The sequence below is a fragment of the Scyliorhinus torazame genome, chromosome 7 (genome assembly GCF_047496885.1).
Source record: "Scyliorhinus torazame isolate Kashiwa2021f chromosome 7, sScyTor2.1, whole genome shotgun sequence".
NCBI lineage: Eukaryota > Metazoa > Chordata > Chondrichthyes > Carcharhiniformes > Scyliorhinidae > Scyliorhinus > Scyliorhinus torazame.
Genome location: NC_092713.1, coordinates 247,843,956 through 247,861,178, shown reverse-complemented (window position 1 = coordinate 247,861,178; position 17,223 = coordinate 247,843,956). Strand labels below are relative to the sequence as shown.

General features: G+C 47.7%; 1 protein-coding gene across 1 annotated transcript in view; it reads right to left on the bottom strand.

Annotated features, from left to right (window-relative positions):
* Positions 1–8,055: 8,055 nt before the first annotated feature.
* LOC140427467 (CDGSH iron-sulfur domain-containing protein 1) overlaps positions 8,056–17,223 on the bottom strand; it is a 45,271-nt gene continuing 36,103 nt past the window's right edge. Inside the window, exon 3 of the mRNA XM_072512989.1 lies at positions 8,056–8,564. Within this exon, the coding sequence (XP_072369090.1) occupies positions 8,478–8,564 (87 nt within the window). The 3' untranslated portion in view covers positions 8,056–8,477. The remainder of the gene's footprint in view (positions 8,565–17,223) is intronic.

Genomic DNA, 17,223 nt, shown 5'->3' with positions numbered 1-17,223 from the left:
AGACAGCTCGCACTTTGTCAGTGTTTTTCTCGGATGTCTTGTCCCAAATATTTGGTTTAAAAAAAAATGAGGGAGTCACAGATGGTGACCAATTATAAAGGGAAATTGGCAACAAAGGACAGACAGACAGGCATACGAGATCTTAAGCAAGATAATAACAGATATTTTGCTTGTGTTCACAGAACTCCAGAACCTCAGGAACCCCAGAGGAAGACAAAGAAGGAGACCGACAAAGATGAAGACAGCCTTTGTGTTCGCATGGATCTTAGCGGGATCCCTTCAGTTGCACGCGGACACCAGCCCCCTGACCCCTACCTCACACGCCGTAAATGATTCCCACCCCTGCAATACACAGAGCCCCGCGACAGCTAACAATACCCCGACCTAGTGTGACATGTTTATCACCAGGTACTCACTATCATATGTAGTAGAAGCCCTCTTTGTACTGGCGATACTTTGCAGTGTCGTGCAGACACTTAGAGTCAGGAAATGGCGAAGGAGAGCCTACCGCTCTAGCACCCCGGTATACAGGATTAGGTCCCCTATTTTTGGATTTCACCAAACCCCCGAACCTCTTGACATGAATTAAAGTGCATCCATTTCTCCTGATGTATTCTGTGAAATAAAGAGATGTAAACCTCTGTGTCTGACTGCCAGGCCAGAGAAATTTGTGTGCTGCTATTTTGTACAGTTTAAGATGGTGTAGATTTTTGGATTGTTTGTATGAGGATAGTTTATTGAGGATAGTTAGCGGTTCCAGTTTTTTATTTTTCTGTAATGCATTCATTAATGTCATAGCGCCCCGTAGAGTTTTATAATAATGTATGTATTTAAAATGATTTAGGTAAAATTGTGTTGCATAGGATAGGACAGAGTAGAGCCTGATTATGGGTGCCCCGTTTGGTCAGAGGATGAAGATGACGCAGTAACGTGATCCTTCACGCTTCGCATTGAGGATCACAAGGAGAGAGTGTAGCCATCTGGGATGGCCACGTTCCGATTACAAGATGGGCACTTGCAAAGAATGCAGGGAAAATTGGACAATACCGAAAAAGCAAACAGGTGCAAGGTCTGTCTATTGATTAGAGCCTTAGCTCTCAGACAGGACCGGTACTGCTAAGCCATCCACATACTAATGAGCCATCCCCGGGAACAAAAGGCAACATTTAGGTAAACAATGCTAAGCCAGACATCCCCGCGCCAGAGGAGACTAAAACAAAGCAGACCAACGGCCACCTAGGACACGCCCAGCAACCAGGGAACCCACCCCTCTATTGGAGGAAAATCGATAAGGACAATTGGGAAACGGCCCAATTAATTGGGGCCAAGTTGAAGGCCCGCCCAAAAGCACGCTAAGCCCTTTTGGGGTATAAAAAGGATTCCCCAAGAGAGGATCTCTCTCTTGGCCTTGGCTCTCAGCGAGGAGAGACCTGCCGAGCAGCTACACCAGACCAAGTAAGTTCCAAGTCAACGCATGCTATGAGATAGACACTCCTAGTTGCTATCCTGTAAACAGCTCAGCCCAGCAGCCTCAGAACCGAGCAACGGCCGTTGTTCCTCTGACTGAGTGGGCACCCGAAGCTAAGGATAGGCTTTTAGTAATAGTGATAGTTTAGGTTGTAGAGTTTTATGCATGAGTAGAGTTGACTGTGTGTAAATAAATGAGCTTGCTTTTGAACTTACTAACTGGTGTATCGAGTCTTTGATCAGTATTCGGTTTTGAACCTTGTGGCGCTGTCGAAAGATACTTGGCGACTCTTGAGCAAACGTAATTAAACAGAGCCAAATTAAGAGACAACAGCAAGTTAGCAACAGTTTGTACAGCATAAATAGGACTCATTTTACTGTCGCACGGGTGCCTTATCAATTTGAAATCGTAATGAAAAAACAATCAAATTAGGCTAGAAACAGTCAGAGCTCATAATAAAGCCAGTTTGGCTCTGTGAGATGGTGTGATAGTCAGAAAGGGGTTAAAAATGGAGTTCTGTAGAGCTTCAGTGCACAGAAAAAAAATTGAAGATCCTAGAAGTGAAATCTCGTGGTGTGAAATATCAAGAACAGAGGGAGATAAGAGACTTTTGTGTCAACTGCCACCAAAACTCGATCTGAAAGCATAATTAAAAGATCCAGAAAGTCATTACCTGAAACTTGTTAAGTATAATTTTGCTTTCTAATAAACTCTCTGGAATTACTATCCAAGTATTCTGTTGCCTTAATTGATTTAGTCTTGTCAGGACAAGAGTTAAGGGCAGCCTCCAGCTTCCCCAAAGATACTCAGTGATCCCAACTCATCCTTGAGCTGCAGCCTCAGCATTGCCCAACTGCTTGCACAGGCTAAGAGTTCTTCAGGGTAGTTTTGGTGATGTGCACCCCTAGGAATTTGAAGCTGTTAACCATCTCTACATCAGCCCCATTGATGCAGACAGGGGTGTTTACAGCTTCCTGAAGTCAATGACCAGCTCTTTAGTTTTGTTGGCATTGAGGGATAGATTGTTATTATTGTACCACTCCACGAGGTTAACTCCCTCCTGTATTCTGACTCACCGTTATTCGAGATCCGACCCACTATGGTCATGTCGTCAGCAAACTTGGAGATGGATTTGGAACCAAATTTTGCCCCATAGTCGTGTGTGTACAGGGAGTATAGTAGGAGGCTAAGTACAACCTTGCGGGGCTCCGGCATTGAGGACTACGGTGGAGGAGGTGTTGTTGTTTATTCTTACTGATTGTGGTTTGTGGGTTAGAAAGTCAAGGATCCAGTTGCAGAATGAGGAGCCAAATCCTAGGTTTTGGAGCTTTGATATGAGCTTAGCTGGGATTAGGGTGCTGCAGGCGGAGCTGGAGTCAATAAATAGGAGTCTGATGTAGTGGTCCTTGTTATCGAGATGCTCTAGGGATGAGTGTAGGGCGGGGAGATGGCGTCTGCTATGGACCGGTTGCTGCAGTATGCGAATTGAAGTGGATCTAGGCGTTCTTGGAGTATGGAGTTGATGCGCTTCATGATCAACCTCCCGAAGCACTTAATTACGATTGATGTCAGGGCCACCGGACGGTAGTCATTGAGGCACGTTGCTTTCAACTTCAGGTCGGTAAGAAAGCTATCAAAGGACTCACCCTTCTTCTGCAAACGTGTTCTAAATATGTACCACTCGAATGTGTTGTAAATCTCTATTGTCTGGGGGCCTGCTGCAGTTAGCAATAATGCTATTTTTTGTTCATTCAGCTGCACTTGGAATCCCAAGGCTGCCACATATATGAACTGTTGCTTAAATGCACGCCAATTGACATCTACATTACCAGTTACTCAAAGATACTGAGGCATTTTCAAACTATCCATCTTCTTTAGTGTTTAGTGTTCTCAGATATTTATTTTGATGTTCCCCATTTGTTTTTATTTGTAGCACCGTTTCCGAATTTGAAGACTGCGTCTTTGAAATGTTCACACTTCAGATCTTCAGTTTGTAGATCACCACTTCTGGTACCATGTTCTAGTGCATGGACAATGATTGAGTTGGGACACCAAAGAACATCTAGTTCTAGACTAGTCAAATTTATTATTGTATAACAAAACTGTGGGTTGGAAAGTAATAATAACAAACTGGAACAATCAAAAACATAACTAACCACGATGACTTCTCCTACAGAGTCCCCTTAGCTTATAGTGTCACATGGTATAACTTGCCTGCCACCTAATGGTCAGAGGTCAAACATATTTATATGTTTTCAACTGATATGAAAACATAAAAATGGAATGAAACTGGAAGGACCACCCAGCATGGAACCAGGCATTGGAAACAGTAACAGCAAACCCAGCCCTGCAAAGTCCTCCTTACTAACATCTGGGAGCTTGTGCCAAAGTTGGGAGAGCCAAGTTGTATTGAAATGATACGAAAACACGAAAAAAAGGAACAAAACCAGATGGACCACCCAGCATTGGACCAGGCATTGGAAACGGCAACAGCAAACTCAGCACTGCCGACCCTGCAAAGTCCTCCTTACTAACATCTGGGGGCTTGTGCCAAAGTTGGGAGAGCTGTCTCACAGACTAGTTAAGCAACAGCCTGACATAGTCATACTCACAGAATCACACCTTACAGACAATGTCCCAGACACTACTACCACCATTCCTGGGTGTGTCCTGTCTCCACCCAGCAGAGGTGGCAACACAGTGGTATATAGTCGGGAGGGAATTGCCCTGGGAGTCCTCAACATCAACTCTGGATCTCATGAAGTCTCATGGCCTCAGGTTAAACGTGGACAAGGAAACCTCTTGCCATGTACCGAGCACCAACAGCTGATGAATCCTCCATGTTGAACACCACTTTCAGGAAGCAAGTGGCAAGGATGCAGAATATGCTCTGGGTGGGGGACTTCAATGTTCATCATCAAAAGAGGCTTGGTAGTACCACCACAGACTGAGCTGGCGGGGTCCTAAAGGACATAGCTGCTAGGCTGGGACTGCAGCAGGTGGTGAGGGAACCAACAAGAAGGAAAAACATACTTGACCTCATCATCACCAATCTGCCTGCTGCAGATGCATCTGTCCATGACAGTGTCAGTAAAACTGGCCACTGCACAGTCCTTGTGGAGAAAAGTCCCGTCTTCACATTGAGGATACCCTCCATCGTGTTATGTGGCACTTCCACCGTGCTCAATGGGATAGACTTCGAACAGATCGAGCAACTTAAGATTGGGCATCCATGAACGGGTGGCATGATGGCACAGAGGTTAGCACTACTGCCTCACAGCTCCAGGGACCCGGCTTCAATTCCGGCCTCTGGTGACTGTGTGGGGTTTGTACTTTCTATAATTTCTATAATAATCTTCATTGTCACAATTAGACTTATATTAACACTGCAATGAAGTTACTGTGAAAAGCCCCTAGTCGCCACATTCCAGTGCCTGTTCGGGTACACAGAGGGAAAATTCAGAATGTCCAAATATCTAATACCACATCTTTCGGGACATAGAACATACAGTGCAGAAGGAGGCCATTCGGCCCATCGAGTCTGCACCGACCCACTTTAAGTACTATCCCCGTAACCCAATAACCCCTCCTAACCTTTTTTGGTCACTAAGGGCAAGTTATCATGGCCAATCCACCTAACCTGCACGTCTTTGGACTGTGGGAGGAAACTGGAGCACCTGGAGGAAATCCACGCAGACACGGGAGAACGTGCAGACTCTACACAGACAGTGACCCAGCAGGGAATCGAACCTGGGACCCTGGTGCTGTGAAGCCACAGTGCTAATCACTTGTGCTACAGTGCTGCCCTGATTGTGGGACTTGTGGGAGGAAACCAGAGCACCCGGAGGAAACCCACGGAGATACAGGGAGAACGTGCAGACTCCGCACAGACAGTGACCCAAGCCAGGAATTGAATCTGGGACCCTGGTGCTGTGAAGCCATAGTGCTAACCACTATGCTACTGTGCTGTCCATGTCTGCGTGGGTTTCGTCCAGGTGCTCTGGTTTTCTCTCACAGTCCCAAGCTGTGTAGGCTAGGTTGATTGGCCATGTTAAATCGCCCCTTGATGTACAAAAAGGTTAAGTTGGGTCATGGGGATAGGGTAGAGGTGTGCTCTTTTCAAGGGCCGGTGCAGACTCGATGGCCCAAATGGCCTCCTTCTGCACTGTAGATTCTATGATTCCATGGGCATTGTGGGCCATCAGCAACAGCAGGATTGTATTCAACCACAACCTGCAACCTCATGGCCTGGCATATCCCCCACTCTACCATTACCACTAAGCCAGGGGTTGAACCCTAGTTCAATGAAGAGTGCAGGAGAGCATGCCAGGAGCAACAACAGGCATACCGAATAATGAGGTGTCAACTTGGTGAATCTGCGACACAGGATTACTTGTGTGCCAAACAGCAGCAGCGTGTAAGACAGAGCTAACCGATTCCATAATGAACGCACCAGATCTAAGCTTTGCAGTCTCTCCAAGTCTCTCACCGCCCTGACTTGGAAATATATTGCCGTTCCTTCAGTCGCTGGAGCAACATCCTGGAACTCCCTCTCTAACAGCACAGTGGGTGTACCTACATTTCAAGGACTGCAGTGGTTCATGAAGGCAACTTACCATCACTTTTTGAAGGGCAATTATGGATGGGCAATAATGCTGGCCAAACCGGCAATGTCCACAACCCGTAAATGAATTTTAAAGTAGGCAATTCAGCCCTTCGAGCCTTCTCCGCCATTCAATCAGATCATAGTTGATCTCTTCCTGGTCTCAAATTCACCTCCCCACCTGTTGCCCATATCCCTTTAAGCCATTCTTTAAATCAGAAAAGCGTTGTTGACTTTTATGGAGCAGATGGGGGTGGGGGCTGGGGAGGAGGCAGATCAGTAGCATTTTCTGACATCTGAAGGATAAGGATATTTTGGTTTTTTCCATGTCCATCAGGTGCAATCACGGATTAACTTTTTTCTGGTGGGTAGGTCTCCTTGCCCCTGCATGAAGAGGGTGTGGGATTTGGCTATCGTGAACCCGGATCACACTCCACACCTTGTTGTCTTGGTTCTAGTCATGTCTCTCTCAGTGCTTGCCATGGAGGTTGGATATGACATTGTTAGCAGATAAAGGATTTTGCAAATATATATCCTCTGCCATTGAGGAATATATCAAGTTGAACAAGAGCAAGTCTAGCTCTGTGCTGTGGAAGCCCTTAACGTGGTTATTAGGGGGGAGATAATCTCCTATAAAGCACGTATGGAATGGACTGCAAGGTTGGAGCGGCAGAGGCTGGTGTCCTTTCGAGAAAAAATAAATCAGCATAATCCTACCTGATCAATTATGAAGCCCGTCAACCTCCTCCCATTCATTAGTTTTATTGTTTCTTTTATAAATTTAGAGTACCCAATTTTTTTTTTCAAATTAAGGGGAAATTTAGCATGGCCAATTCATCTACCCTGCACATCCTTTTGGGTTGTAGGGGTAAGACCCATGCACACATGGGGAGGATGTGTGAACTCCGCACGGACAGTGACCCAGGATCGAACCTGGGTCCTTGGTGCCGTGAGGCTGAAGTGCTAATCACTGTGCCATCCTTCTACCCGTCCCAATCATTAGATTTAGTGACACATGGAGTTATCAACAGTACTAGCAAGTAATAAATATTTTATTAATAATCTCCTTTCCATGCTCAACTTGGATTCACTTGGCTCCAGACCTTACCACATCTGATCTGGCTCCAAAGAGGAATGTCGAGGACAGGTGACTGTCTTTGACATTAAGGAATCTTTCAATCAAGTATTGCACTAAGGAGTTCTGGATCCAATGGGAGAATTTTCCAGTGGTTGGGAGTCATACCTGGTACAAAGGAAGTTATTGTTGAAGGCTAATCATTATAGCCGTAGGCCATCATTTTACGAATTCCCTGGGGAAATGCCCCCAGAACCACCATCTTCAGCTGCATTACCTTCCTTGTCATAGCTGTTTCCTGATGAATCGGTTATTGGTGCCATTCAGAACGCTTCCAATAAAGTAGCCTGCGTCAGATTTGCACAATACCCAAATTTAGTCAGCCTAAGTGGTACAAATATTCACACCCAAAAATGGCCCAACCAGTTCCCTCTTGATCTTCAATGGCACGAAGCACCATTGATCATGTCCCCAACCTAAAAGGTCTTCCCTTGATACCTCTTTTTCATATCAGAAGTTTCTCAGTCTTGGTCACATCTGTCCCTATGATGCTACCTTCCACAACGGTGCTGCTGACGTCTTCCTTTTTCCTCAAACAAGAATTCCACCCCCCCCCCCCCCCCCCACTGTGATTGACAGTGCCGTAAACCATGTCCAGCCCATTTCCTGCACTTCTGCCCATACCCCATCCCCTCTCTCTCAGAACCAAAAGAGGGTTCCCCTTGTCCTCACTGTCCACCTCACCAGCCTCAACAGTTTGGTTCTATTTATTAAAAAGGTATACTTCTTCAAAGGAAAATCTGATCTTAAAAAAAATATTCAAATCTAAAATGACAAAGTTACTAAATCCAACTACACTTCTCCAGATTACCACCAAAGAGATATTATTTTACAGATACCATAGCGTATGTTTATTGAATCACATGAAAAAATTGTGAATTATCAACTTAAATATTTTTGTACACAGACAACATAATACAAGCATTGTTACGCTATTGCATTATTAATGGAACCTCATCTTGTACACAAATTTTTAAAAGATTAACAGTATAATTTGAAATTTGTAACTGGATTTAAAACATTTCTTTCACCTATTTAAACAAATATAAAAGTCCATAACACACTTTCATGCATCCACACTTAAGAGAAGGAATTCATTCTGTAAAGTGGCTTATTATTTATTTTTATTCATTCTTGGACTATATGGTTTGAAAAATATGGTGATGAAATCTTAACATAAAAGACACCATATTTTTTGCAACTTCTTGAACAAAAATTACAAAAACTTTGTAATTTCAATGTATAGAAAAGATTCCAGAGTATTCCATGACTTAAAGTAATTTTGTTAAGATCAAAGGTCCAACATTATCTCCAGTTTCCAGATTGTGTTTCACGTGAGCACCATCACAGTAAGGGAACTGCAAAAGACAATCACAGATCATTAGTTAAGATCAATTGATAAGTATACCTTCCCAATCCTAAAACTAGTCAAGATTAATAAAACTTAGTGAAGGTTAATATTTTAGTGTGTACTGAAGAAACAAAGTACAAAGCATTTATCTTTTATTTAAAAGTTTCTCTTGGTTTGCCAGATTATTTGCTTTTTACTTTCAACTTCACAATCCAATTTACGAGGCATGTGCAAATATTTTATAATCAGTTACTGGGAGTGCAACAAGATTGATATGTGAGGCTCTCTTACTACTGTCCTTTTGAGAAAGTATTTGGCATTCAGTCTGTAGCCATCTGGGATGGCCACTTCCAGAATACAAAATGGACATTTGCAAAGATTGCAGGGAAATATGGACAATGCTAAGAAAGCAGGCAGGTACAGAGCCTGTCTGCATATTGGAGAAACAGCTCCCAGACGAGACTGAAACTGTAGGCCCATTAGCATATGGATGGCCCATCTCTGGGAACAAAGGAAGATACTTAAGTAACCGATCTGGCCCCAGACCTCGCGGCGCCAGTTCCCCAAACCGAAAGCAGAAAACAAAGCAGGCCAACGGCCACCTAGGACACACCCAGCCATCAGGGCACCCACCCCTTTATTGGTCAGCATCAATGCGAATGATCAAGAAAAGGCCCAATTGATTGGGGCCAAGTTCAAGGCTCACCCAAAAGCGCGCGAAGCCCCCTTCGGGTATAAGAAGAAGGCCCCAAACGAGAATCGCTCTCTTGGACTTGGCTCTCACAGCAGAGAGACCCGTCCACCAGCTACACCAGAAGCAAGTAAGTCCAAGGTCAACGCTCGTTACCAGACAGACGACCTTAGCTGTTCCCCTCTACCACTTCGACCCCAGCAGCCTCAGAACCGAACAACGGCCATTGTTCCTCTGACTGAGTGAGCGCCCGAAGCTAAGTACAGGCTTCAGCAGTAGTGAGAGTTTAGTCTGTAGTATTTCGTGCATGAGTAGATATTGGTGTGTGTGTGTAAATAAATAGTATTGACTTTGAACTAACTAACTGGTGTACCGACTCTTTGATCAGTATTCGGGTTTGAACCTCGTGGCGGTATCGAAAGATACCTGGTGACTATAAAGCAAACGTAATTAGAATTAAGGAAGGCGACCATATTGACCGCCTTATTTAGAAACAACCAAAGAGAGCAACATTTACTGGCAACTCTGGTGGGACTCGACCTAGAAGTGGCCTAGTCACTCTGAGAGAACCCCAATTTGAATTAGAATCCAATTGGAAACAGAAAAACCACAAGTGTAAGAACGATACTGATGAAACCTCCAAGATTCAGAAGTGTGTTAATGCATGCGCACTAACAGGAATATAAGGTAAACCTGAGAGATTTTGTTGCGTAAAACTGTCGGGAGTTCTGTAGGCTGGAAATTGAATTGAAATGAAAATTGCTTATTGTCAGAAGTAGGCTTCAATGAAGTTACTGTGAAAAGCCCCTAGTCACCACATGCCGGCACCTGTTCGGGGAAGCTGGTACGGGAATCGAACCGTGCTGCTGGCCTGCCTTGGTCTGCTTTAAAATCCAGCGATTTAGCCGAGTGTGCTAAACCAGCCCCTATTAGCATAAGCCGTACCCATGTTTACATCACCACTTTATCACCCCGTTCCAAATTCGGTCGAAACCCCATAGATAGAGAAAAATGGCAATGAAGGTGAAATACCCTCAATTACAGCTCAGGAAAGGAGTTTGATAATACAAAGGCTTTAATAACCAGAAAACCAGACAGCTGCTGAGATGTGTGTGCTCACTGCACGCTGTCTACTGAACGTAACCTTATATACAGCTTTCTGGGGGCGGTGCCAGTGGTGGAGTCCCCCAGGGTTCCAAACCCGGTCTTGAAGGGGCCTACGCATTAAAGGTACATATGTATACAGATATCATTCATCACATTCACCCCCTGCTTTAAAAAACGCATAGTCCGTCAGGGGAGAAGTGGAATTACAAGTTCAGTCTTTTGGGTGTCTGATTGCCCGTGTCGACCTTCTCAGCTCCGGCAGTGGTGCGGCGGATACGGTCGTCCTCGGTAGGGTATATCCAGGAGCACGGTTGTCTGAGCCCTTGCCCGCGTTGGAGCAGGGGGGTATCCAGGGTGACTAGGGTGATTGGTGCCGGCGCCGGCTGGGGGTGGAGGGGGGCGCTATGGGGGGGGGGGGGAATGCTGTCGGAGTAGACAGCCGGTGGCGGGAGGGAGCGTCGGTGGAAGGGGGGGCATCGGTGGGCGAGCCAGCGGGTGCCAGGTCTCGCAGGGAAACGGTGTCCTGCCTGCCATCGGGGTGCTCAATGTAGGCGTATTGAGGGTTTGCGTGTAATAGTTGGACTCTCTCGACCAGCGGATATGTTTTATGGCTCCTCATGTGCCTCCAGAGTAGAACTGGTCCTGGAGTCAACAGCCAACGTGGAAGCGAGACCCCAGAGGTGGACTTCCTAGGGAAGACAAACAAACGGTTGTGAGGGGTCTCGTTCGTGGCCGTACAGAGGAGCGACGTAATGGAGTGTAGGGCATCGGGTAGAACCTCCTGCCAGCGGGCGATTGTGAGACCTCTTGACCGTAGGGCTAGAAGAACAGCCTTCCAAACTGTTGCGTTCTCCCTCTCGACCTGCCCATTTCCCCGCGGGTTATAGCTGGTCGTTCTGCTCGAGGCGATGCCCTTGTTGAGCAGATACTGACACAGCTCATCGCTCATGAACGATGTACCCCGGTCACTGTGGATATAAGCAGGGAAACCAAACAGGGTGAAGATGCTGTGCAGTGCCTTGATTATGGAGGCAGAGGTCATATCAGGGCAGGAGACAGCGAATGGGAAGCGGGAGAATTCGTTGAATACAGTGAGGAAGTAGGTGTTGCGGTTGGTGGACGGGAGGGGCCCTTTGAAGTCCACGCTTAGTTGCTCAAAGGTCCCAGTGGCCTTTACCAGGCAAGCCTTGTCTGGTCGATAGAAGTGTGGTTTGCATGCCGCACAGATCTGGCAAGCCTTGGTCATGGCCTTCACCTCCTCGGTGGAGTAAAGTAGGTTGCGGGACTTGATGAAATGGGCAACCCGGGTGACCACCATGGTGGCAGAGGTCATCGTGGATGGCCCGCAGACGGTCTTTCTGCGCGTTGGCGCACGTGCCGTGGGACAGGGCATCTGGGGACCCGTTGAGCTTCCCCGGACGATATGTAATATCGTACGTGAAAGTGGAGAGTTCGATCCTCCACCTCAGAATTTTATCATTCTTTATTTTGCCGCGTTGTGCGTTATCGAATATATAGGCGACCGACGTTGGTCGGTGATGTTGCTAACTTTTGGTTGGTTCAATTGGCTCTGTTTTATAGCCTTTGCTCTCGAGTCACCAGGTATCTTTATGATACCGCCACGAGGTTCAAGTTCAAGTAATGATCAATAACTCAATACACCGATTAGTAAGATTCAAATCAAAGGACATTTATTATAAACAGTAATCGCTACTCATGCACAAATTCTACTTCTAAGCTACTTCTACAATTAACAGGCCTATACTTAGCTTCGGACTGGCCCACCAGGTCAGGGGAACAAATGGCCTTTCGTTCGGGTTCTGAGTCTGCAGGATTCGAAGTTGGTACGGAATGGTAGCTAGGAGCGCCTATCTCGTAGCGAGCGTTGACTTAAGACTTACTGGATATTGGCGGAAGCTGCACCAGTCGCTGTCAAGGGTTGGTTCGCGTTTCTGAGTTACCCGGTCAAGAAGACCGATTTGAACTTGGGGGCTTAACGTTATAGTCCCCAGGGGCTTCCCGCCTTTCGGGGCGGACCCTGTACCTGGTTCCAAGTGATTGGACTTCATTCCAATCGCTTGGTTCGATTTCTCCAATATTGAGCGGTTCCCTGATCGATGGGCGGTTTTGAGGTATCCGTTAACCTCTTTTGTGTTGGCTCCTGCTGGCGCCAGGGAGTCTGGCTTGGCTTTGTTTCTCCCAAATGTTTCGATTGTTCCCGGGGATCGCTCATTAGTATGTAGATGGCTGCTACATTATTATGCAGATGGCTGCTTGTATCGATGCTGTCTGGACTTTTGCAGAGTTTAATACGCAGTAACTTGCACCTGCTAGTTTCTGCCTGTGTTGGCTGAATTTCCCTTCAGCCTTTGTTGTTCTCCATTTTAAAATCGGGACTTGGCCAACCCAGGTGGCTACACACCCTCCTTGTGATCCTAACGCGAAGCATGAAGGATCACATAACTACGTTGTTTTTCATTGCCTGACCCGGCGAGCACTCTCCTATGGCCTTTACACTGACCATAACTATGCAAAAAAATTTTAACTGACAATTCTGAGGGCGCTATGTCAAATAGGGACATGCATTACAACACAAGAAAATCGGAACCTCTAACTATCCTTAATAAACTACACTCACTCAAACATTTCATCGCACTAACTTCCTAAACCATACAAACAAAATCATAGCAGTATTATACAAATTTTCTGGCTTGGCAGTCAAGCTCAGGATTGTACAATTGCTCATGAACATTTCTTTATTTACAACAAATCGCAAACGAATGCTCTTTATTATAGATCGCGGGGGTCGGGTGTCTGATCATATCCGAAAATAGGGGATCTTATCCTATATACCGGGGTGCGAGTGCGGTAGGCTCTCCTCCATTTTCTCAGACGAATAGTCTGCACGATGCAGCAGAGTATCGCCAATACCAATAGGGATTCTATCAGTAGGACAGGGAGTACCAGGTTATAAACCTGTCACACCAAGATGGTGTGGTGTCGCTTGCGACTGGGCTCTGGGTACTGTGGGGAAGTGAAACATTAACGGCTGGGGGAGTTGAGGTCAGGGGGTTCGTGTTCGCGCACAACCAAATGTCCATTAGGGTTATGAGCCACGCGGAGGATGTCTTCATGGTTCTTCTTCTTTCACTCTTTTCTACTCTTCTCTTTTCTCTGGTCCTGGAGCTTCTGGAGTTCTGTGGGATCAAGCATAGTGTCTGTTACTATCTTGGTTTAATATCTCGTATGATAGCCGGTCTGTCCTTTAGTGCCAATTACTCCCTTTATAATTGGTCACTATGTGTGACTCCCTCATTTTTCTTTCTCCAAAAAACGAATTTCAGGACAAGACACTTACAAATGATGAACCAGTGCGAGTCACTTACAAATGATGAACCAGTGCGAGTCGTCTCGCAGACTGAGCGATTTACCATCCAAATGTTTGAGGATGTAAATAGCATAAGGTTGGCAACCTAAGGGTCACCTGAAAACAAAACAAAACTTTGCCGAAATGGGCCACGACGGGTACGATTTGGATGGGGTCCCCGGGTAGGACGGCGACCAATGCCGTGTGTGCCCTACCCGAGCGTAGCTGACCAGAGGGGGGTTCCCAGGCAGGGCGGGTCCCAATGCCGTTACTCCACTGCCTGAGCAACCGACAAGAACGGGCAAGAAATGTAGTCATCGTGGAGGGTTGCTGTATTGGTTCGACCGTCGAACCAGAAGGGCAGTTACGAACGGGGTCTGTGTTTCAGTCGACAGACGAGTTCCTCTGAACTGGCGTCTGGGACAGTAACAAGTCTCTGCGGACAAACTAGTTCCGCTGAACTAGCATCTGGCCAAACTAGTTTCTCTGACTGCCAGTGGGCGTCAGAAGGGTGGTGTCGTGGGGCCGTGGAAAAACTTTTTTCCGGTCTAACATACAACATGTAACAGTACAAGTACAAGCAACATCAAACATGCTGCAGGTTCCATCAGAAAGGACACCGTTTTCTCCCAAGCGGTTCCTTTTAAAACATCATCTGGACACCTCAGTTATCGGTTGCGAACAGGGTCGCAAAGGGGTTCTCGTTTTGGGAGTCAGACTCAAAGTCGTCATCTTCTCCCGGATGCCAAACTCTCGAGTGTATCAGGGCTGATAGGGCTGCATGGTGTGATTTTGGATCGCTCTCGTCATTCCAGACGAGTCTGTACGAATTATCTCGGTGCCAAAAGGTGGTGTCTAGTTCTGTGGGGACGGAATCGTGGTCGTCATTGTAGGTCGGTGGTGGGGTTTGTTTAGGAAAGTGATCATAAAGGGATCGCTCGAATCGTGGTCAGATTCGCTGGGTGTCGGTCCTGTTGCATGAGAATAGTAGGGAGGTGTGCTGTGGCTATTGTCCGAGTCACAGTCGCTGTCGCTGCTGTCTGTGGGCGTTCAGGGCAGAGTGTATATTTCGAGAGTGGAGTCGAGGATGAGTCCGTGGCTGGGCTGGACGTGTTGGGGGAGGGGAGGGTTACGTTGGCTGTGGGCAGGGCGGGGTCTGTTGCGTCGAGCATGACGTGGTGTGCGTCTTAGACTGTGTTCCATATGCCTCCAGCTGGTTGATATGGAACCACGCAGTCTTTCCATTGGGGTACTTTATTTTGTAGATGGAAGGGCTTACTTAGTCCGCAATGGAGTACGGACCCGAGTACTTTGGTGACAGGAATGTGCTGGGGTTGTATACGGAGAGCATGACTTGCTGTCCTACACTGAACTCAGTCGCATGCACTGTTTTATCGAAACAGGCCTTGCTCTGTTTCATTCTTGTGCCCAATTTCACTGTGGCTGCTAGCTGAGCCGTTTTAACATTCGCCACTAATAGTTCTACTGCTTTCTCGTGTGTGAGGGCCGTCATCGATGCGAGTAATAGTCCCTGGAGAGCTCAGGTAGAGGTGGTAAAGACCGGGCAGAAACATAGGATGGTCATTGACTACAGTCAGACCATCAACAGGTTTACGCAGCTGGATACGTACCCGCTCCCCCGTATAGACGATCTGGTGAACAGGATCGCGCAATACAAGGTTTTCTCCACGGTGGACCTCAAGTCTGCCTACCACCAGCTGCCCCTCCGTAATAGTGACCGCCAGTACACTGCCTTCGAAGCAGATGGGCGGCTCTATCATTTTTTAAGGGTTCCCTTCGGTGTCACGAACGGGGTCTCGGTCTTCCAGCGAGAGATGGACCGAATGGTTGACCGGTACGGCTTATGCGCAACGTTCCCGTATCTGGACAACGTCACCATCTGCGGCCATGACCAGCAGGACCACGACACCAACCTCCGCAAATTTCTCCAGACCGCGAAAATCCTTAACCTGACATACAATAAGGATAAATGCACGTTTAGCACCAACCGTCTAGCCATTCTAGGCTACGCAGTGCGAAGTGGAGTCATAGGCCCCGGTCCTGAGCGCATGCGCCCCCTCATGGAATTCCCCCTCCCTCACTGCCCCAAGGCCCTAAAGCGCTGCCTCGGGTTCTTCAGCTATTACGCACAGTGGGTCCCCAACTATGCAGACAAAGCCCGACCCCTGATCCAGTCTACAACGTTCCCCCTGTCGAAGGAGGCCCGCCAGGCCTTCAGCCGCATCAAAGCAGACATTGCAAAAGCCACGATGCGCACCGTCGACGAGTCCCTCCCCTTCCAGGTCGAGAGCGATGCGCCCGACGTAGCTCTGGCGGCCACCCTCAACCAAGCAGGCAGGCCTGTGGCGTCCTTCTCCCGTACCCTCCATGTTTCCAAAGGTCGCCACTCCTCGGCCATATTAGAAGCTGTGCGACACTGGAGGCATTACCTGGCCGGCAGGAGATTCACTCTCCTCACGGACCAACGATCGGTTGCCTTCATGTTCGATAATACGCAGCGGGGCAAGATGAAGAACGACAAGATCTTGCGGTGGAGGATAGAATTCTCCACCTACAATTACGAGATCTTGTCCGGGGAAGCTAAATGAGCCTCCTGATGCCCTGTCCCGCGGCACATGTGCCACCGCACAAGTGGACCGCCTCCGATCCCTCCACAAGGACCTCTGCCACCCGGGGGTCACTCGTTTTTTTCATTTTATCAAGACCCGCAACCTGCCCTACTCCATTGAGGAGGTCAGGACGGTCACCAGGGACTGCCAAATCTACGCGGAGTGCAAACCGCACTTCACCGGCCAGAGAGGGCGCACCTGATAAAGGCTTCCCGTCCCTTTGAACGTCTCAGCATGGATTTCAAAGGCCCCCTCCCCTCCACCGACCGCAACACATACTTCCTTAACGTGATTGACGAGTACTCCCGGTTCCCATTCGCCATCCCCTGCCCAGACATGACCACAACCACCGTCATCAAGGCCCTCCAGGGTATCTTTACACTGTTCGGTTTCCCCGCATACATTCACAGTGATAGGGGGTCCTCCTTTATGAGCGACAAACTGCGTCAATTCCTGCTCAGCAAGGGCATCGCCTCAAGCAGGACGACAAGTTACAACCCCCGGGGAAACGGGCAGGTAGAGAGAGAGAGAACGGAACGGTCTGGAAGACCATCCTGCTGGCCCTACAGTCCAGGAATCTCCCAGTCTCCCGCAGGCAGGAAGTCCTCCCGGTGGCCCTCCACTCCATCTGGTCACTGCTCTGTACAACCACAAGACACCTCATGAACGTCTCCTCGTTTTCACCAGGAAGTCCTCCTCCGGGACCTCACTCCCGACCTGGCTAGCGACACCCGGACCCATCCAGCTTCGGAAACATGTGAGGGTGCACAAGTCGAACCCGTTGGTCGAGAGAGTCCACCTGCTGCACGCCAACCCCCAGTACGCCTACGTAGCATTCCCTGGCGGCCGGCAAGACACGGTCTCCCTTCGG